This window comes from Podarcis filfolensis (assembly GCF_964270895.1).
Source record: "Podarcis filfolensis genome assembly, chromosome: 2".
NCBI classification, from domain to species: domain Eukaryota; kingdom Metazoa; phylum Chordata; class Lepidosauria; order Squamata; family Lacertidae; genus Podarcis; species Podarcis filfolensis.
This window is the reverse complement of record NC_139605.1, coordinates 82,369,475-82,390,634: the sequence shown is the minus strand read 5'-3', so window position 1 is coordinate 82,390,634 and position 21,160 is coordinate 82,369,475. Positions and strand designations below refer to the sequence as shown.

Here is a 21,160-nt window from a genome sequence, read left to right as displayed (position 1 = left end):
ATAGTTAGACTAACCAAACTATGGCTTGGTGTTATGTGTGAACCAGGCCACTGAGGTTTAATAAGATTTGTCTTCAACACAAGGGAGGCCTTTATTCCACCTAACCTTTCATACACACAACTTGCTCTTCTTAGGGCCAAGCCATAGGTGTCTACTTTGAAGTTAAATTATACTTCCTTCTTGTCCCACTTTCGCATCCTTCATTCTCTCTCTCCCTCTCCCTCTCCCTCTCCCATATAAACACACATTTCTCAGCATCATGTTCCCTGACACTGTCACTCTATCCTGTTTCTTTTATAAGGCAGTGGTGTAATAGATAACAGAAAAGAAAGCACCATCTGCCTGAGCCCTTTTAATGTTGTCTGGCATGATTTCCTTAGAGCTGCCAAACATACAGTGCTATTCACTAGGTTTTCTGGAGTCAAGAACTCAGCCTGCCCCTTTATGGAAGAGACAGTGTGCCTGGCCAAGCAGGCCAGTGATTGCCACTGCCTGGTGGGTTCTGCAGCAGAAAGCCCCCTTTTCTACTGGATGGCTATTGGAATATAACCTTTCCTGCAAACCTGGGTGACTGTTGCCTTCTCTCTTCTTTTCCAGATGGCAGCTACTATCGACATGAATTTCCAGAGTGATTTGTTGGCAATATTTGAAGAGAATCTTTTCTAATAGCGCCTGGTTTTCTTTGCCTGACTCCTTAATTTCCTGGCAAATCTTTGACTCTCCATAGTGTTGTTGGCGGCTGGGAGGAGAGCATTCCTGCAGCCTTTCTGCATGTGTGACAGATGCGGCCTCAGAAGGATCAGCAGAGTCTGCCTTACAATGTGATTTTCTTCCCCACCCCGCCTCACTGAAGAAAGAAAGACCAAGACAAGCCAACTCTGTACTAGGTTTGAGTCGGTGGACATGCAGTTACTGGGAAGGGTGCCCCTGATCACTTGATATTCTCTATGCCAAACTTACTTGCAGTATATCCAGGACTTAATGCTGTTCACCCCTTTTCTATTCTTAAAGAGTTCTGAGTTACAGAATGTCTTTGACTCTACAATGCTGTGTGCTGGCAGCACAAGACACTCTGCATTGAGAGGCTGTGTACAAGAAGACATACAAGCTGTTTCCGAGTCCTGTCATCACTGGCTTTGCCTTTAACTAAACTTCCCACAAGCCTGTAGCTGGGAGCCATTCTCTGTAAGTGTTCGCTTGTGAAAAAGGGAATAATTTAGCGGAGGTGTCAAGTGTACCTGGCGATTTGAGTGAGGTTTCTGTTTTTAGCATTGTGTGGAGGTCCAGGAATCTGAGCTAGACTACCAACCAAAGTCAGTTTCTTTCAATCTGTTTATTTTCCTCCAGACAAATTGGCACTGCTCAGCTCTTGAGTGGGTATTCTTGTCTCTTCATTATGGATTGGAGTGGGGAAAACATTAGCACCAGGGGTATCTCCCACCCTGTCAATAGTGTTTGACTGTGGCTGTATTGTATAGTGAATATAGTTGGCATATATTTGTTTGAGTTTTATTGGTGAGCCCACCAAACTCTGTAAAGACACTGCTTATATTTTGCTCAGTTCCAAACTTTTCATCTATATTTTTAACTGTAATACCAGAAAGATACATTTTGGGTTTTAAATGTAATGGAGTCTGTTAAATTAGTTTTTATACAGCAAAGGAGCAGCTCCAAGGAGGGAGTGGGAGTGGACTTGGATCAGCAGGAAGGCCTGCTCCTCTTGCCTTCAGTTGGATTCTCTCACACACTAGCAGTGATCGTTTTCCCAGCACCTTTAGTGTGTTTTTTTTCCATTTTACTCTTTGAATTGTTCCAAGTTTATGTGCCATAAATACCCACTATACAGTACAATACTGGTGTGTCAGTATTGGCCAATCTCTGGAGTAATTAATTGGTTTTACTTTAATACGGTGAATATGCATTTGGTCTGTACTGATCATGGAATAAACTCATCTCTTTTTTTTTAAAGTTGGTGTCGTACTGACATTTCTTTTAAATCCTGCTTGTGATGAAATTACTTAAGGGGGTAAAGCTGCAAAAGGACAGCTTGCCCTCTCACCTGTCTTGCTCCAGCAGAGAAGGGAATTCTCCGGCCACAATTAGCAGGGTTTCTGTCTTGTCACAAACCTGGGAAAAGCTTTCCCTGGGAGCAATCCTGAAGCAACAGAATTCCATACAAACTGTAGGAAGACAAAGTATCAAGCAGTTGGTGCCTTCTCAGAAGAGACTTTCCCAGAAGGCATCTTACCCCATGGCTGGTTTCATGCTGTAGAACTAAACCAAAAGTTGGAAAAGACCATGCAGGGATTGCTCTCAGTTACTTCCTCTTCCTGCAGTGGACAAATCTTAGCAAATGTATGATGTAGCTTCTAGCAGTGAAAATTGGCCCACTTCAGTTGCAATGAGAAAGAGGCAAGGTTTGTCTGCTTATGGACATTGGTCCTCCAAGCCTTGGACAAGTCCCATGTTGTCAGGGAAATACTTTCTTTTAAATTTGGCTGCCTGAAAAGTGCTTAGGTTTGGTGCATTTGGACTGGCTGCAGCTGACCCCTTGAGGATCCAGTGAAAGGAGAGGAAGGAATAGATAGTTCACCTTTCTGTACTCTTCCTCCAAACAAGTGTTCTTGGAGGAACTCCTGGCCCCAGTATTTGACAGTGTAGAGCTTGTGTTGATACCTCTCTTGACAAAATGTGACTGTTCTGACAGAAACTGTCCTGAGTCTGGGTCAGTGGGGTTGGGCTATTGAACACTGTTATTCAGTGTACTTATTCCTGGCAGCTCAGGCCCTCCCTGGCTAGCTGCTGTAGAGGATGCTATCACTTTGCGTGAACACCTCAAACCAACCTCACTTCTGCGCGTTCAGCCAAAGACATCCCTATTTTCCCATATGACAGAAGTTTTGAAAGACAGTTTGCATAATTTGCCATCATCTCTTCACTCATATGAGATGCATTGCCCAACTAGATTATAACTGGCCAAATGGGAGATAAACTCAGCCTTGTATTATATAATATGTATGTTGTGAAAAGGGTGGTGTCCAAAATGATATAAATATAGGTAGCAACTTATGCTGGGCTACCTTCATGTCTCCAGACCTGGAAAAGACTGTACTACCCTTACTCCTCATGTGATTTTCCATAGTGTATTGGGAGGAGTGGGAAAGGCGATACCTAAGGTAGCTCTCAACTGCCTCTGATTAGTATTGCCCTTGCATCTTTTGGTCCTTTTCAGCATCAATCTCAGGTCTTTTTGCAACAGGTGTGTATTGCGGCCTGCTGCACAGCTCCAATACCAGGCTATAGGCTGCCACTGTCAGATGGCATGGCAGACCATGTGTCACCCATTCCCAGCCTAACTTTGGACTTGGCCTTTCAATGAGCAATTAAATCTCTATGCCCTTAGTTGTCAGAGGTGCATGGAGCAGTAGCCATGTACTGAAGGGAACAGACTGAATTTAGGGGCCAGTGATTCTTTGGTATTCTTGTGAGCTGTTGGTCTTCACACTGAATTTTTACCTAAAGGTGCCTTTTTAACTCTACATCATTAGAAGATCTCCAAGCTTTTCTGTGTAGAGTACCAGACAGTTGGGTACTTTGAGGGAGTGAAGGGGTGTCTAAAGAAGAGATGCTCCCAAGATAGCCTCTGTGAAGGCTATTTGAGTATTACCTTGCTGAAAGGATGTGCAAGTAGGTGTTGGTCAAGCTTTCTGCCACCATGAGTTGCTTAAAGCAAGCAAAATGTTGTCTGTGTTCTCCTTCCTTCTGGTAGTTGCCAGTCTTGAGAAGGCCAAGGGGGTGTTTGCACTTCCATCTCTAAGCCCAGCAGATCTGTATTAGGAGTGGGCTAGACTTCTGGCCAATAATTGCCCTTAGCTTTAAAATGCAACTGTGTAGTCCAAAGGATGCTGGGTTTCTGAGGACTGTGCACTGGCCTGGGGGGGTCACTGTATGCTTGGGAACGTGTAACTGTTCATTTTTTGGACCAACATAAAGGTAGTCACAGTACGCTGGATTGTACACAAAACTAGCTTCCACCCTTTAACTGCTGGCGTGTGAGCATTATTACTTCAGAATGAACGAGATGTTGAATCTCTCACTCACGCAGATTCTTTGTGAAGGTTTAATTGATGGATTAGCCCTTGGTTTTAAATTGTATCCCAGAAATTGTCAGGGAAAGGGGGCTCATGTTACTGTGGCTACGGCTCAGAATTAAGTAGAAAGAGCCCCTTGCATCCCCTCCTCTTCCCTGTGCCACTGGCGCGTCCTATTTACCACAAGTTCATTAACTGGCCTTAATCTTCTCTTCTTGGCTCTTTTTGTGCAGATCTTTGATGGGGAAGTAGGAACTTTGGCTTCCCTTCTGAACGTTGTTCTGATCTTTTCATTTCCATTGCCAGTCCTTTCTCACAGTATTCCTTGCCCCCATGTCTCCCCCACCCCCACTTGCCCTTTTTACGAAGCACTTTGGATGATCATCTCCCTCCTTTAATTTTAAGCTCAGGGTTTTTGGGGTACTTTTAGTGCACATCCGCTGTAAGAGTTGATCACAGATGAGCTCACATCCACTGTAAGAGTTGGTCACACATGAGCTCATCACAATTGTACATAATAAAATCGCACCATACTGACAAAAATAAAGGCATAACAAAATGGAGATGCTGGAACTTCTACCAAGAGAGCACCCTCGGCTGTAAAATTTTAAAAATATATAATTTATATGTATGCAAAGAACAACACCCCTTGTATCTAGTCAGTAGTGAGGTTAGTCCTTTTTTAATGTTAACCCCTCTTTTTGCATTTGACATTTGCCAAACCTTGTCGGTAGTTGAGAGTTCCAAGTAGTGATAGAGTTTTTTAGATTGGTGGCTTACTCAGCTGTCTCGTTCTTCTTCCTCACTCTCCTCCCCTCCTTTCTATCTTTTGCAAACTTCTTGAAATGTTTACAGGCTTGCACCTATCTACTTTAATTTTTTAAAAGCTGTACTTGGTATTTTATTTTTACACATTTCTGAATGATGAACATAGGGTGATATCGTTAGTTGGGACATGATTCTTTTTTTTCTGCCAAAGGTATTTTTTGCTATTCTTGTGTTTTATTTTTCTGTTTTTACAAAATGTTTGTGTTTATAATTTGGTTGTCATTCAGACTGAGACATATTTAATTTCCCTTTCTTCCCCCAACCCCATGTATGATTTTAACAATTACAGACATTAGATGTAGGAGTCTAGCCTAAATGATGTAATCTTGTTTATTTTTTCCCCTTCTTCAGTCTTGTACAAATGAATAAGAGAAATGTACAATCCCACTGTACTTAATGCACGGAACGCTTGGCAAATAATTATGTCAGTGAATTTGAAACTTGTATTAAACACGTTAGACATTTGTAGAAGGGAATTCATAGAATTTTCACTTATATACTAAAGGTTTTTTGTGCAGTTCTCATTGCAAAAAATAAACATTTGTACTGAAGATATGAAGTACACTTTTTTTCTTTGATCTTTTGCTCTTGTACAGGAAGACTTGGCAAAGGCTACACTGAATGTTGGGTCCCAGCTCATCAACTGGTTTCCCTCACAGTTCAAATTTCAGTTGCATGTTGTACAAGCTCAGTTCTCTGAAAGCCCTCCCCAGTACAGAAATTGCCACTGCAATTAGTTTTCTAATAATATTTCAAATCTACCCCGTACCAAATGCTGAAATATCAGCACTGCAACCTATATATGCTCTGATGAATAAACTAATTTGTTCTGTATTTAATAATTTTATAATTTCATGATGTTTTAATTATTTTATTGTTTTTTATAAGTTGATGGTATATAAATGCTTATTTTAAAAAATTTAAGTCTGCCCCATACCAAATGTTGAAATATCAGGACTGCAACCCATTAAAATAGGAGACCACAGTCAAAATCCAAAGCTGCCAGACAGTACTAGAAACAGGATGTTTTGTTTATTTATTTATATTAAATTTGTATAGATCTCAGGGCTGTTCACAGCATAAAAATACAAGATTAAAGCACAAAATATATAATAAAAATAAGCACAAAACCAAAACACCAGTAACCTCTGTTCCTCCTGCCCAACACATTTTAAAGGGTATAGGATGTCTATTAGCCCAAGGCCTGGTTGAAGAGGAATGTATTCGCTAGGCAGCTAAAGGTGGATAATGACGGCGCCAGCTGGACCTTCCTGGAGAGAGCACACCACAAATGGAGATCCACTGCAGAAAATGCTCCTTCTGTTGTTGCCACCCTTTCATGGAGGAAGCGCATGAAGAAGGGCTCATATGATGACTGCAGTTTCCAGGTCAATTCATATGGCGAGAGGTGATCCTTGAGATATTGCAGTCCTGAGCCATTAAAGGCTTTATAGGTCAAAACCAGCACTTTGAATTGGGCCTGGAAGCTAATTGGCAGCTAGTGAAGTCAGGTCAGGATCGGTGTAATATACTCAAACTGGCTTGGCCCCATGAGCAACCTGGCCACTGAATTCTGCACCAACTGAAGTTTCCAAACTGACTTCAAAGGCAGCCCTACATATAACGCATGTCAGTAATCTAACCTAGAAGTAGACCACAGAAGTTAGGCTATCCCTGCCCAGATAGGGGCCCAGCTGGGCTACCAGCTGAAGCTGATGAAAAGCACCCCATGCCACTGAGGCCACTTCAGCCTCAAGTGACAGCAAAGGATCAAGAAGTACCCACCCCCCAAGCTACATACCTGCTCGTTCAGAGGGAGTGTAACCCCATCAACAGCAGACAACCTCCCATCCACCCAGTCTAAAGAACCGCTTCAGTCTTACCTGGATTGAACTGCAATTTGTTAGTTCTCATCCAGTTAATTACCAAGGCAAGACAACATTCCAGCACATCCACTGCCATACCTGTAGATGTAAAGGAAAAGTAGAGCTGAGTTGTCAGCATATTGCTGACAACATACTCCAAACTTCTGCATAACCCCACTCAGCAGTTTCATGTAAATGTTAAGCATAGGGGGTAAAAGCAAATCCTGAGGAACCCCACACTGAAGGCTCCATGGTGCAAAAAAACCACACTCAAGCATTATCCTCCGGAAATGTCCATCCAAGTAGGACTGGAACCACTGCAAAACAGTGCCACCCATCCTTAATTTGGACAGCCGCTCCAGAAGGATGCCATGGTTGATGGTATTGAAAGCTGCTGAGAAGTTGAAGAGAATTAACAGGGACACATTTCCCGTCTCCTGACAAGAGATCCTCAAACTGGGCAACCAAAGCAGTGTCTGTGCCAATCTTTGGCCTAAACCCTCCTTGAAACGGATCTAGAAAATCAAGTTTCCTCCAAGAGCACCTGAGTATGATCCGCAACCACCCACTCAAGAACCTTGCTCATGAAAGGGAAGTTAGCAACTGGCTGGTAGTTGTTAGATTTTCTGAACTGAAGGAGGGTTTCTTGAGGAGTGCTTTTACTACTACCTCCTTCAAGCAGGCAGGGACCACCCCCTCTCACAAGGAGGCATTAATCACCTCCCTGCTAGCTTTTATCAGCCAAGAGGGGCAAGGGTCCAGAGGATGTTATAAGGTCAGCAGTGTGCCATAACCCCCATAATCTACCTGCCTCCTTGAGTGAGTGAATTGTGTCCTGCCTTTAAATATGATTTTGATTTTTTTCTCTATTTCATTTTATGCTAGTTTTAATGTATGTTATTCATTCATTCATTCATTCGCTGTTGTTAATTCACTTTGAGTGAACTTTTGTAAAAAAAACCCAACTAGTAAGTTTTTTTATTATTGTTTTATATAACCCATCATCCTACCTCCCTAACCATAGCTGCTTACAACCAGTCCAAATAAAAACGGTTTGCAACAATCCTGAAACATCCTCAGATGCTGCCGAGTCTTCAGGGGAAGGAAGTCCTGCAATTGCAGAAGTTGCCATTGAGAGCGTACACAGATGGTAATCTCAAGCAGGCTGGTATCAGCTGAGTGTTAAAACCACCAGCATCTTTTAAGAGGCGTACACCGTCAAAGGGCTTTGCAACCCAAACTAGCATCTTGAGTTGAATTGTATCCAGAAATCACTGAGGAACAAGTGGAAATACTCGAAAGGGCTGTAACATGTTCCGTACAACCTGCCCCTGCCAGGAGATACACTCCTGCATTCTGCTCAAAGTTTAAAACCCTAGAACAGCTGGTATTTTGGCAAAGATGAAGTATCATGATGGGCACTCCATTGCTACAGAAATTATAAAAACAGTAGTGATGTGACAACCGCTTGAGGCTGCTATGTGACTGATTACATCAAATATCAGCAATAGTAATAGGGTTGCATGGCCAGAATATAAAGTGGGGAATCAGTGTTGCTCAGTGTGCAGGTGCCTACAAAACCACTAGTAGAAGGAAGAACTATAAAACATTCAAGTCTCTGTTCTGTGTGATCTCCCCAATTCGCAGTTTTAAAGGGCATTTTGATCAGATGACCCCACTTTCAAGGGAAGCATTACAAATTGGAAAAAATTCTGCTCTTAGTCCCACTTTACAACAGACTACTGGATTAAGTCATGCTTTTTACTACAAATAGTTTTGTATGTAGTACAGGCAGCAGCCCACAATACTGGCAGCAGCTGCAGTGGAGTGCTATTCCCATGGCTGCCCGCTACTGCCAATTTCTTCACGATCTGTGAAGACAGTTGGTGTTGCTGAGGGGGAAGAGCAAAGCACCACCCTGCCTTTCCCCTAGAAGGGAGAGGGCGTGGTTGCCTACCCTAGGTGAGCTTCTGCTGCAATTGCTGATTCCCCACTCCACCAGACCTTGCTTGTGCGGCAGAGTAAGTCCCAGTATCCCGATGAGCTTGCTTTTTATGGGTTTATGTATGACAGCAGACGGGGTACCTCTCCTCAATCCTGGAAGGTGAACATACTTCAAAACTCTTCTGACAGGGGTGGGAAATTAAAGCTGACATTGAAACAAACACATGAGCTGATTTACACACACACACACACACACACACACACACACACTTAATACCAATTTTCATTATTATTACCATAGGGTACACACAATGATACAATTCTGTTCATAGTGGTGGAATGATTATACCTCATATAATCAAATGGGTTATTGACAGGCTCCCTTACTAGAGGGTATTGTTAAATTTCTATAACATCCATTTGAAGATCACAGGGCAGTTTACAATATAAAACCACAGAAATGCATACCATAATAACAAACAAAACCAATAACCCCACACACATAGTTTAAGAGGCCATAGCTTGTTATTTATAACAGTAATTATTATTCATATCAGATGCACATCAGTATCGGTTTGCATATAGTAGTGGGGGGGGCGTTTCTAGAAAGAGGTGGTGAAACTTGCTGAGCACCCACCCAAATTTGTTGAGCTGAAAGGCTGCCAGAATGCACCTAAGAGGTTCTGCTGAGTTCCAGCTTTAAAAAAAGCCCTGGTATTATATACCCGTTCCTAGTAATGGCAAGCTCTGGAAATGTTCCCATGTACCACAAGTAATTACAGTGGTACCTCGGGTTACATATGCTTCAGGTTACATACGCTTCAGGTTACACACTCCGCTAAGCCAGAAATAGTGCTTCAGGATAAGAACAGAAATCGGGCTCCAGCGGCAGCAGGAGTCCCCATTAGCTAAAGTGGTGCTTCAGGTTAAGAACAGTTTCAGGTTAAGAACGGACCTCCAGAACGAATTAAGTACTTAACCTGAGATACCACTGTATTGCCAATAAGTCTGTAATCCTTAATTTAGGATACATTCATTATAGCTGCTAATAACGCGAGTGACATGTTCTTAGCCACACTAGCAGCAACATTCATCTTAAGCCTATAGATGGCACATTTGTGTTCATTCGTGCACACCAGGGAAGGTATCAGCTGGCATGGAGGAAGTACAAGAGACATGTGGGATGTGGGTGGAAACACAGTTCAATGAGATTGAGCACGCTCAGTGGCCACAGAATGCTGTTTTAAGTTTGGGAATAAGAACACATGGAGGGATGATGGATAAGCGTACCCTGGAAGACAGCACTCCATACTGCAACATTTTGTTGCAGATATAATAAGCAACTTTGTTTTATTACTGAATTGTCCAAAGTGCTGAAGAGCTGGTTTTAATGGTGACACCTAGGACTATTCCTAGAGCTGCACGTATCCCTAACACAACTGCGCAGTCTTGTGTTTCTTACCTGTTTTGCACTGGGAGCTGAGTATTCTCCTGGGGAAACTGACATCTGAAGCTGTCATCTGAAGGGTGACACAAATAGGTAAGGTCAGGCATATAAGCAGCAGGATGGCCTAGGCCTGCAACTTAACTTCTGAGTTAGACATTTATCAAATGTCTACTTTCTACAACATGTTGCAAGTATTTGAACAATTGTGATACCCCAGTGGCAGGCCCATGCAGAGCTTGTCTGAAGCCTGGGAAGTGTCTTGTCAGAATAAAGTTATAAACTCAAACAAAAAAGCAGCCGGTCCATGGAGGCCCCCTCCCGCCAACTTAGTCCTCCGAGTCCCAGGGCAAGTATACCTAGCTGCCCACCCACTTTTGCAGGAACATGCCACTAAAAGAGGGAGTCCCCATTTTCTGATGAATTTCAGTCCCCAAGATAGCTCGGTAATGTAAGGGTTCACTTAATGCCACCCATTTAGTTGGATAATTATGGTGCGGTTGGTACCAATCATTGAAACAAATAGTTCTTATACCAGGGAGGTGCAGTGAGTGAAGCCCTGTGGTTTCTGATGGTATTGAGGCCAGAGCCAGATGTAAAACACTGGTTTCTGCCATGTACAAGGATGGAATTCAAATTTTAAAAGCTTTCTGTTCACCAATGATGTATAGCTGAAAGCACCTTGGGGAGGGGAAGCAATAACTCAGCTTTGTCCCTTGCTCTTTTTTTACAACAGGAAATCTGGGGAAGCAATGTGTGTTTGGGGGGAATAGCTTGAAAACATTCCTTTTTAAACATTAAGTTTTGTATTCTTTTTCTCTTTAATATATTGTTAGTGCTGGCTCTTGACATTTTTGCTTCTGTTTTTAATTCAATAATTTGTTATATATATTTTCAGATTTCTCCCTTCCGAGTAAAATTGTTTTTTGGGATTACATGCATACCACATAGCAGGACTCGTTTATGGGCAATTTCACAACCTTCATGAGCTGGTGATGTCCAAATCAACTTATCTAACAAGCAATACTATTTACATATGAGCTAAGCAGAGGATTCCGTTTCCTCCACCCATTTTAGCATGTGACGCTTAATGCGTCCTGAGAATGAGGATGTGCATCCTGATATTTTCACCAGCTATCATTGCTGAACTTAACTCTTGAAAAGGCCACAAGCACAGCATGACCATGACAGAACTCTGCTGCTGTTATCAAGGAACTAGTATTCAGAGGTAGACTGAAGGTAGCTACCATGACCTTGATAACCCTACCCTCCAGGAATTATCTAATCCCATTTTAAGGTAAAGGTAAAGGGACCCCTGACCATTAGGTCCAGTCGTGACCGACTCTGCGGTTGCGGCGTTCATCTCGCTTTATTGGCCAAGGGAGCCGGCGTACAGCTTCCAGGTCATGTGGCCAGCATGACTAAGCTGCTTCTGGTGAACCAGAGCAGCACACGGAAACACCGTTTACCTTCCCGCCAGAGTGGTACCTATTTATCTACTTGCACTTTGATGTGCTTTTGAACTGCTAGGTTGGCAGGAGCAGGGACCGAGCAACGGGAGCTCACCCCGTCATGGGGATTCGAACCACCGACCTTCCGATTGGCAAGCCCTAGGCTCTGTGGTTTAATCCACAGCTGTGGATTTAAAGCTGTCTAAATTGGTGGCTATCACCATTTCCTGTGGTAGCAACTTCCGCATTTACTATGCATTGTGTCAAGAAGTACTTTTGAGTCTCCCACCATTTAACAGGTTATAGCGTTATATGAAGGAAAAACCGTCCCTATTGCCCCTTTCTCTACACCATGCATAATTTTATACACTTTATTATATTCCCCCTCCCCAGCTGCTTTCCCCATAAGCTATAAAGCCCCAAATGAGTAGGACCAAGCATTTTACACCTATTGTAAAACATACAGCTAGTTGGGAATGAATGTTTTGTTTAATATCAAACTACAGTCTTGTATTATGTTCTGTTACTAATAATACGCTTCGGCCCCAATCCACCTGTGGTGGTATGTGGGTGGTTACTTTTAACTCGCCCAGGTTGAATTCCTGTCTTTTCCTGTTTATATCCCAAAGTACACCTGCCAGGACGCAGCTATGCTGACGTGCTTTAATCTCCTTTACCATTAATTTTAATTATGTTTAAATGTTTTAATTGCTTTGTTTTTATTGGTAATTTTAATATTTATGGCAAACCGTTTGGGGGTAGATCTGTTAGATATATAAACAAAACTAAAGCAAACTTGCTCAGTCTCTGGGTCCGGGAGAGCTAAAAAAACTTAAATTTGGATCTGCTTGGAGTCTTAACAACGGGGTCGGTTACTCCGCTCCATAGGAACGACCATGGGTCGGGGTTGAGGTGGAACCATGGGCGTAGCCAGGATTTTTGTTGGGGGGGACAGGCTTTTGTTAGGGGGAGCAGAACCTCAGATCTGTAAGGATTATGGGGGGCTTGGCTACACCCATGGTTTGAACCCGAGTGGGGCCCTTCAGCTAAATGAAAGAAAAGGCCATTTGTGCGTCGGGCGGGGTGCCACTTCCCCTCCTTGAATCCCTGCGAGGTTCCTGGGAGTTAAGCGGGCCTGAACAGATGGGGGTTTTCTTGAGGAAAAAGAATTCGGCCAATACCCGGCTCTCTCTTGCCAGCCACCATGCTAGAAACGGAGTCTCCTTCGGGCGAGGTCAGGGCCCTCTCGGCGGGCGCGGAGTCGAAGCGGCGCCCTGAGCTCCGCCAGGCGAGCGGGGAGCTGCCGGGAGCAACAACAACCGCCTCTCAACCCCCGAGCGGGCTTTGCCCTCGTGGTCGCTCTGACGGGGAGGAGCTCTGCGCCCGACGCTGCGTTGAGGAGAGCTCGAGGCCCCGAGGCGTGAGGCACTCCAACTCCTTCGCCTTCCCCGCCCTCGGCTGCAGAGCTTCTTCCCACTAGCGCAGAGATAGCGGCCTTCGCAGGGGGGAGGAGCTGGAGGGGCGGCTTTTTAAACGGAGGCAGGAGCGGCAAGGTGAGAGTGTAGGAAGGAGAGCGATGGGGGAGCAGGCAGAGCTACTTACGGGGCTCACCTTTTCGGCGAGCTGAATTCGAGGCACCGTCTACCAAAGGGTTGTTTGGCGCCAGAATTTGAGTGGCTTTCCTCACTTATTGCAGGTAGGAAAAGTGGCGAGACGGGTTAGGATTAGCACTCTTCTGACTGGCAGGAGGAATTGCATGGGCTCCGCCGTCTGAGTCAGCGGGGCGATCATCGGACGTGGGTTTGGGGAAGATTGCCGACGAGAGACTTTCTGTGGAATTTCCATGGAAACGGCCTCCTAGCCTTTGGCCCCAGGGCAGGACTCCGTTTGTAACAAGCCTGGCAGGAAGATAAGATAGCTACCTCTCTTATCCAGCCTTGCTGGAAGGAGGCGCTGTCGTTAACTAGGTCTACTCAGAAGGAAGTCCTGTTGATTTCATTTGGGTTGGCCCCCAGGTATATGGGGTTAGGATTGCAGGCTTAGTGCACTTCGTTTTTTGTGCCAGGGATTCCCCCCGCCCTCCCCGCTATGCCACCTGTAGCTTTTGTGCGAGATTCTGCCCTGCTCATTATAGGTCGCATCCCGAGAGAGATTTTGCATCTTGTTGCTTCGAAGGGAAGAACTTGATTTCTGACTTCGACCTAGTAATGGCTGTCTAGGCACCCTGCACCATCATTGAAACTTGAATACTGTTTTGTTAGTTACTTAAACTGCTACAGGTCATGCGTGTGTTTGAGTGTGTGGCCTAAAGGCATTCTCAAAAGCATCTATATAAAGAATCCTCCTATAAGAAACTACCTTATACCAAATCAAGCCATTGATTGGCATCTTGTCCCAATTGGAGATGTCAGGCATTGAACCTGAGACCTTTGACATACAAAGCATGTTATCTACTCCTGAGCTGTGGCCTCTCTCTTGCAGCACCGGACAACAGGAGGAGATGGCATCTCTCACACATTTCTTACTGGTCCCCACAAGCCTGATGCTGAAGGTCTTTAATGTTATGTCCCGGCTGTCTATGTATAGTGCCGGTTCCCTTGCTGCTGTCTTCTACTGTTGGTGGGCCCTATGGCAGGTGGTGTCTAAGGGCCCTTTCCAGGTGCTCCACAAGAAGAGGCGGGGGACTCCACCAAGATGCCTCACTGATGCCTTGCATGGGGAGCATGGCTTTGTCACGGTAAAAGTGAGTACGGTGGCAGGAAAGTGGAGGGGGGGAGGCCATAGTTAGGTGCTCACAGACAGCAGCTGAAGCAGAATGTGAAGGCAGGATTCTGGGCTGCTGGTGTATTTGATAGACTGGGAGTAACATAGGAAACAGCCTATTACCAGGTCAAACTATTTGACCCTCTAGCCTGATATTTTCAATGGTGACCGACAGCTGTTCTTCAAAGTCTTAGGGGCAAAGAGTGTTTCTCATCAGCTGCCTCTTAACAGGAGATGTCACAGATTGTGAACCTGTCACTCTGTGCATGCAAAACTCTGAGCTATTGTCACTGAGCTCTTGTCTGTGTGTAACTGTCCTATTTCTCTGTCCTTTGGGGGCTCAAGAACTCAGGGCTGCGTCTCCACTATGTTGCTGCTGGCGAGGAAGGAGCCCAGCTGATGCTTTTCTTGCATGGATTTCCCCAGAACTGGTAAGTGTCGCTGTGCTGTGTGGTAGTTGGAAGAAGTGCAGTGTCTGGAGCTGATATCAATTTACTGCAGGTGTGGCTCATGCAGGAAGTCAGCCCACAGATCTGTCAGCCAATGTGTTAGAGGAGTTTACTGCAAAGTTAAGGAGAAGGTATTGAACAGAAGGATTAACTTCCCTAAGGAAATGACCTAGAGGAGATGATGTTACTCAGCTACATGCTATCAAGCTTCTATGATGCACAGTGAATGACCATCAGGTGTTCACCATTAGTATTGCTATTACCATGCCTTTCTTCCTGACAAGATTACAGGTGGCTTTCGGATTAAAAACAAGAATAGCTAAAAGCATAGAAAAAAACTATCATTAAAAACAATTAAATCTTAATAGAATTAAAACTACAGTGGTACCTCGGGTTACATACGCTTCAGGTTACATATGCTTCAGGTTACAGACTCCGCTAACCCAGAAATAGTGCTTCAGGTTAAGAACTTTGCTTCAGGATGGGAACAGAAATCGTGCTCTGGCAGCGCGGCAGCAGCAGCAGGAGGCCCCATTAGCTAAAGTGATGCTTCAGGTTAAGAAGAGTTTCAGGTTAAGTACTTAACCCGAGCTACCACTGTATATACAGATATAAAATCTATTTAAAGCATACTAATAAGTACAATAAAAACACCACCAGTCCTTTCATTAAAAGAAGTCAATTCCCAAAAGCCTGATGGAACAGAAGAACAACAAGGGGGGGGGGAGCCATTATTCAAAACATATATATACAACAAATGGAGAGGCAAAAACTATAAAAGCTGCAGACCAGGGAAGCCCTCTCTGCTTAATCCCATTGTGATTTGACTGTATTTCAACAGGTTTGCATGGCGCCATCAATTGCAGGAGTTTAAGCGGGCATTTAAGGTGGTAGCCCTCGATTTGCGGGGCTATGGCTCTTCCGACGCACCAGCTGGTTCTGAGCACTATCAGAGGGATGCTCTGCTGGCAGATGTACATGATGTCATTGAAGCTCTGAGCCCCAGTGAGAAGAATGGTGAGAGTGAAAATGGTTGTTTTGGAGGAAGGGTCCGGTTTGCCACTGCAGTGGCTTGGCTACTGGCAATGGGAGGAGAGGGCCATGCATTCAACATACTTCAGCTTTCAAGTGTTACATTGATGCTTAATGGGACCTCCTTGAAATGAATCGGTGTTCGGGTTGGGGAATTGTCAAGCAGGCTGATACTTGTCCACATTGTCTCTGTTCTGATGTCTTCTATTTGTCTTTTAGAGATTTCTAAGTGCATCCTGGTGGGGCATGACTGGGGTGGATCCATAGCTTCCGAGTTTGCTGCCTGTTACCCCAATTTGGTGGAAAAGCTTATTATTATGAATGCTGTTCAACCACATGTCTTAGCAGGTGAGGCTTGTCTATCGGGATTTGGTACTCACTACGATTGTGTGCAGCTTTTGGCATTCACTAATTCTAAGCAGGATTGGAAAAGGGAGGGAGGAGCCTGAATCTGCCAGGGACTAGTCCCTGCTGCACAGTTAAATGGTCACTGTGACTGCATTGCCCTTAGGATGCAGAGCCTGCATAAGCCATCACTGTTACACTACAGCTCTTTTTGGAGGAAGAAGGGAGGTTGTCTGATCTATCCAAGTGCCTGACCACCAACAACCAACACAGCTTATGATTAGATGGAGTACATTAAAAAACACAGCCACCCAGCTCCCCCCTCCCCCACTGCTTGGACTGCAAGTTGATCCATATGTTAAAGGGAAATAGATGAGAGCAACCCCAGTTGAGCCCTCTACTTTATTTTGAAGATAGTTTTCTGGTTGTGGTGATTTTGTTTCTTTTTTTATAAAGTATTTTTATTTCAGTTATGCACAAAATAGATCCAAAAGCAAATAAAAAGAAAAAAAAAGGGTCATATATTGGTTCTCTTGATGAGTACCGGTAGTTCTGGTGATATTTAATGTGTGGCAGGGCAACTTATTTTCCCTTCCACCTTGCAGAATATTTTTCACGATATCCCACCCAGCTGCTGCGATCCAACTACATGTTCCTGTTCCAGCTGCCAAAGCTGCCAGAGCTCCTGTGGTCCTTAGATGACTTCTATGTGAGTGCAGGGTGGGGAGTTTGCCTCACCATTCATGCCTTCTTGCATTAGGAATATAAATACAGCAAATCTCTTTTCCAAGCTGTCTGTGTAACTGTGAAGCCAAAGCGCTTTATTCTCTGCTGGTGACTGTTCATTCTCTTCGCTCAATGCTGAGCTACAAATCTCAAGTGTGTTTCATGGGCCTATCCCAAACCCTTCTGCCAGGCTGCTTTCTGCTCTGCATGAAGGGTGATTTTCTCTGCTTTGGTTTGGAAGAAGCATAACTCTGTCTCTTCTGCCCCCTCCACCACAGCCTCACTCCATATAGAGAGTGCCTCTTGTTCAAAGCTCACCTGTAATAAATTTGAAAGAGTGGTGGTACAGTTGTACCTTGGTTCTCAAACGCCTTGGTACTTGTATGTTTTGGCTCCCGAACACAGAAAACCTGGAAATAAGTGTTCCAGTTTTCAAATGTTCTTTGGAACCCAAACTTCCAATGTGGCTTCTGCAGCTTCCGATTCAGTGCAGGAAGCTCCTGCAGCCGATCGGAAGCCGTGCCTTGGTTTTAGAACATTCAGAAGTCAAATGGACTTCTGGAATGGATTACATTCTACAACCAAGGTACAACTGTATTTACCCTAAACAAGGGGCAGTCATAACCTATTCAGACATTGCATACTATGAACAAGTGGGATATGTGAGCAGGCACAAGTACATTTGTTTTGACACCCCCTCTGGATTATTTGGAGGGTGACAATCTGTGACAGGGAGGCTGCTCTTTATGTAGGCTCCTCTTGTGAGGTAGAGCCCTGGAAAATCTACATTGCATGGGAAGCCTACCTGAGTCAAGTAGAAAAGTCTCCCTGCTGCAGATGGTTACCCTCCAGCTTGTGGACATAGGATGGAGCTAGTGCATTTGTCTTCACTCATATGAAGATCAGTAGCAGATTACCTTTGTGTGGATAGTGGAGGAGGCAGGCTGGGAAAAGCTTTAAATACTATTGAGCTGATCAGATAAATACATATGGGCAGGGGTAGCTTTTTGTTTTTAAAAGGAAGCAACACTGCTTACTCCTTTGCCCTGCCCAAAGTGGTTTAAGCAAATATTTTTTACAAATCTTTTTAGTAGCGTGAGCTGCCTCTAGCTTATTGAGGAGACTGTATTGTACAGGACAATGAGGTGTGCATTTAATTAGCCTCTACATGCTGCTGTGTCTTTTTCTCTACAGCTAATCAAGTCTGTTATAACTAGCAAGACGGGAGACCAGAATCATGCGACAGAGGAGGAGCTGGAGGCTTACCTGTATGGCCTTTCGAAGGACAGGGGTCTAGAACCACCCATGAATTACTACAGGAACATGTCCACGTGAGAGCCCATTTATTCCCAGCTTTGATAATGGGTGGGATCGGCATTTTTTCGCAGAGGAAGAAACTGCTTGGCAGCAGTAGCCTTCTGGTCCTAATATTTGGAGGGCACCAAATTCTTTGTTGGATCATGTGGTGCGGAGGATCAAAACACTCTTCCTCCTCCACAAATCTGTATTTAAATTTCAGAAAAGGGGATGAGAAAATCTTGTGACCATTCTGAGATACTTTAATTTCTAAAAGAATGTTCATTTATAGAATTGGAGCTAAAGTGTGGGTGTGCTGCCTTTCCTGATTTATGTCATGGCTGCAGTGCATGAGCCTCCCTAGGGTGGAAAGTGACACAACTCTGATAAGTGGCACAAAATGGTGAACCGATTTCTGTTCAATGCCAATTTGCAGATTTCTTTTCTGTGTATCTTCTCCTACAGTTGGGTTCGTGCAAAGTGCAAGGATATTGTGGTGCCCACCCTGCTGATCTGGGGAGAAAAGGATGTATTCTTGGAAAAAGGGCTTGTCGTACCCATGGAGCAGAAGGTGTGCAAGAACATCAAGGTGCAGCTCATCCCTGAAGCCGGCCACTGGGTCAGTGAGGAGCAACCTAAGAAAGTCAATCAACTGATGTGGGCTTTCCTCCTTCAGAGAAACTGAGACGGAATGAGGCAGTGACTGCTCTGTGCACTACAAGCATTCCTATCACCCAGCATGCAGGAAATTACAAGAACAGCCATTTGACCTGACACTGGAGATCTGGTCCTTCTCTGTGCCCAGTGGAATGTTTCTACCCTATATTGGAACATGAGTTCCATACAGCTTTTAACTGGTTTCGTTCCGTTGCACTACAATAAAAAGGATTTGCTTCAGGGTTTCTGATATGGGCTTCCTGATGGTGAAACCGCACAGCTGTTGCATTCAGCAGAAGGTCTTCCAGCTCCCCGCCCCCCCCCCCCCGCCTGTGGTATACAGGCATTAATACTCACAGAAGAGCACAGCTTTTCCTTCTATATCGCTTTTTGTTGAGTGTGCCTTAGCACAGCAGAATCCGGAGCGAAGCTATGTTCCCTGTTGCTGTTTCACACCCATTTACTACCTTGGCAAACTACACAGGAAAGCGACCCTTGGCATGGATCACATTGAAATAAATGTTTTCAGCCTTCTTACTTCACTGTCTACCTGGAATGTGTTAATGACACATTAGGAGGAAGCTGCTTCTTAACATTTGGTATTACCTGAGAACATGACTGTGTCTGAGAACATCTTGGTAACGCTTGGGGCAATTAGTTGGATGTCTTGAGAAGAGGCTTGAATTAATCCACTGCTCATGCCAAAGAGATGGTGCAGTGATTGATCTCATAGTGTGTGCCTCATCCTGCATGTGGTGGACTGGAGAAACGACAAGATGACCCCCAGTGGGTGTGTAAATATGTGCAAAAGGAACATATATAGGTGACTTATAGGAACACAGCTGGGTGGAAGCTTCACATCTGCCAGGACTAAAGCTAGTCATTGCTCTGGGAGAGAATGTCTGCCCGTGAAGCAGCCTCCATAATAAAGAGGAGTTTTGATACTACAGGTATTGTTCCCCAGTGTTGTGGACCTGATGCTCCAAATGGTGGCAGTCTGAAGTTGGTACAAAGCAGATGTGCCCTTTGGGCATATTCTTTAGAACTGCAAGTTAAAGGTACAAGAGCTTCTAGTGTGAATTGTGCTGCCAGCTATGCTGCTGCTGTGCAGAGGCAGGAATTGAGTCAGGGATGGAGTGGCAGTTCCTAATACTACCCTGGGCCAAATTATCCGTGATGTTTTGTGTTTAAACAAGTGTGCTTGACTTGCCTATTTTTATTTTGGAGGAAAAGCAGCCACAAGGCCCTAATCTGTAATATGCTTCCAATCTAGATGAGTTACCAGGACTGGTTTTCTGCTGAACATTACTCCCGCCAAGCTGCTTTGTGCCCTTGAAAGTTGCATGTAGTTTTGACCCTCGGTGGCCATCTGATAGTTCAGAAGTACCAGGATCTGAGGGCCAGGTTAGGCTCAAGGCAATGTGTGGCCAAAGCACAATCAGTAAGTTCTAGCGGATGAGGAAAGGCTTCTGCCTTTCCACCTGTCTGTTTCCGCAGACCAAGCTTCAAGAAGTCTTCACAGGCTGCCTTGTTTGACCTTCAGCTTTCTTTAACTAGGGTTTATGTTGGCATTCAATTGCTGTGGTTAATGCTGCATATTATCAAATAAATACAGTGGTACCTCGGGTTACAGACACTTCAGGTTACAGACTCTTCAGGTTACAGACTCCGCTAATTCAGAAATAGTACCTCGGGTTAAGAACTTTGCTTCAGGATGAGAACAGAAATCGTGCGGCAGCAGTGGGAGGCCCCATTAGTTAAAGTGGTACCTCAGGTTAAGAACGGACCTCCAGAACGAATTAAGTTCTTAACCCGAGTTACCACTGTAATGATAATATGGTCTAGCATCATCATTGTATAGCTCCCACTGTATACTGAAGAAACAACTTATATATAGTTCTTATATCGACAGGTCTGCTGCCCTGGGCTCCTTTGGAGAAAGTGTGGAATATAAATGTGTAACTTAAATATATAAGAAAATAAATATATAAATAACATAACTAAACATGGGGCACAATGGTGCTAATGTTAACACACGTTTTAAAATGTACAGCAGAGCATCTTTTGCTTCAGCTTAGGGTAGAATGTATTAGCAAATACAGTAGTACCTTCATTCCAGAGTTCCGTTCTTAACCTGAAACTGTTCTTAACCTGAAGCACCACTTTAGCTAATGAGGCCTCCTGCTGCTGCCACGCTGCCAGAGCACGAATTCTGTTCTCATCCTGAAGCAAAGTTCTTAACCTGAAGCACTATTTCTGGGTTAGCAGA

The 21,160-nt window shown here is 44.3% G+C and overlaps 3 protein-coding genes across 27 annotated transcripts in view; 2 read left to right on the top strand and 1 right to left on the bottom strand.

Moving 5' to 3' along the window:
* The window catches only part of BRD4 (bromodomain containing 4), a 75,479-nt gene extending 70,009 nt beyond the window's left edge, over positions 1-5,470 (top strand). For all 7 annotated transcript variants that reach the window (XM_083597669.1, XM_083597665.1, XM_083597671.1 and 4 more), the window contains exon 21: positions 598-5,470. In XM_083597669.1, coding sequence (XP_083453795.1) covers positions 598-666 — 69 coding nt within the window. In that variant the 3' untranslated portion in view covers positions 667-5,470. The remainder of the gene's footprint in view (positions 1-597) is intronic.
* Positions 1-13,176, bottom strand: part of LOC310755273 (uncharacterized protein) — a 37,936-nt gene extending 24,760 nt beyond the window's left edge. For 13 of the 19 annotated variants that reach the window (XR_014544252.1, XR_014544253.1, XR_014544254.1 and 10 more), the window contains exons 1-2: positions 12,805-13,176; positions 10,191-10,248 (exon numbers count right to left, since the gene is read on the bottom strand). Coding sequence is in view for 1 of the 19 variants with exons in the window: in XM_083597821.1 (XP_083453947.1) it covers positions 6,803-6,883; positions 10,191-10,248 (139 nt within the window). In the remaining 18 variants the exon portion in view is untranslated. Of the gene's footprint in view, positions 1-6,802; positions 6,884-10,190; positions 10,249-12,804 lie in introns of all 19 variants that reach the window. The other 6 variants (XR_014544247.1, XR_014544248.1, XR_014544249.1 and 3 more) reach the window with 1 other exon arrangement.
* A 6-nt stretch (positions 13,177-13,182) lies between these two features.
* On the top strand, positions 13,183-19,433 carry LOC310755276 (epoxide hydrolase 3-like). Its single transcript, XM_083597824.1, has 8 exons — positions 13,183-13,319; positions 14,105-14,366; positions 14,732-14,817; positions 15,677-15,852; positions 16,087-16,215; positions 16,818-16,921; positions 18,133-18,269; positions 18,700-19,433. Exons 2-8 carry the CDS (start codon positions 14,124-14,126, stop codon positions 18,917-18,919), a joined length of 1,095 nt encoding a protein of 364 aa, XP_083453950.1. The 5' UTR covers positions 13,183-13,319; positions 14,105-14,123; the 3' UTR covers positions 18,920-19,433.
* The last annotated feature ends 1,727 nt before the right edge of the window (positions 19,434-21,160 follow it).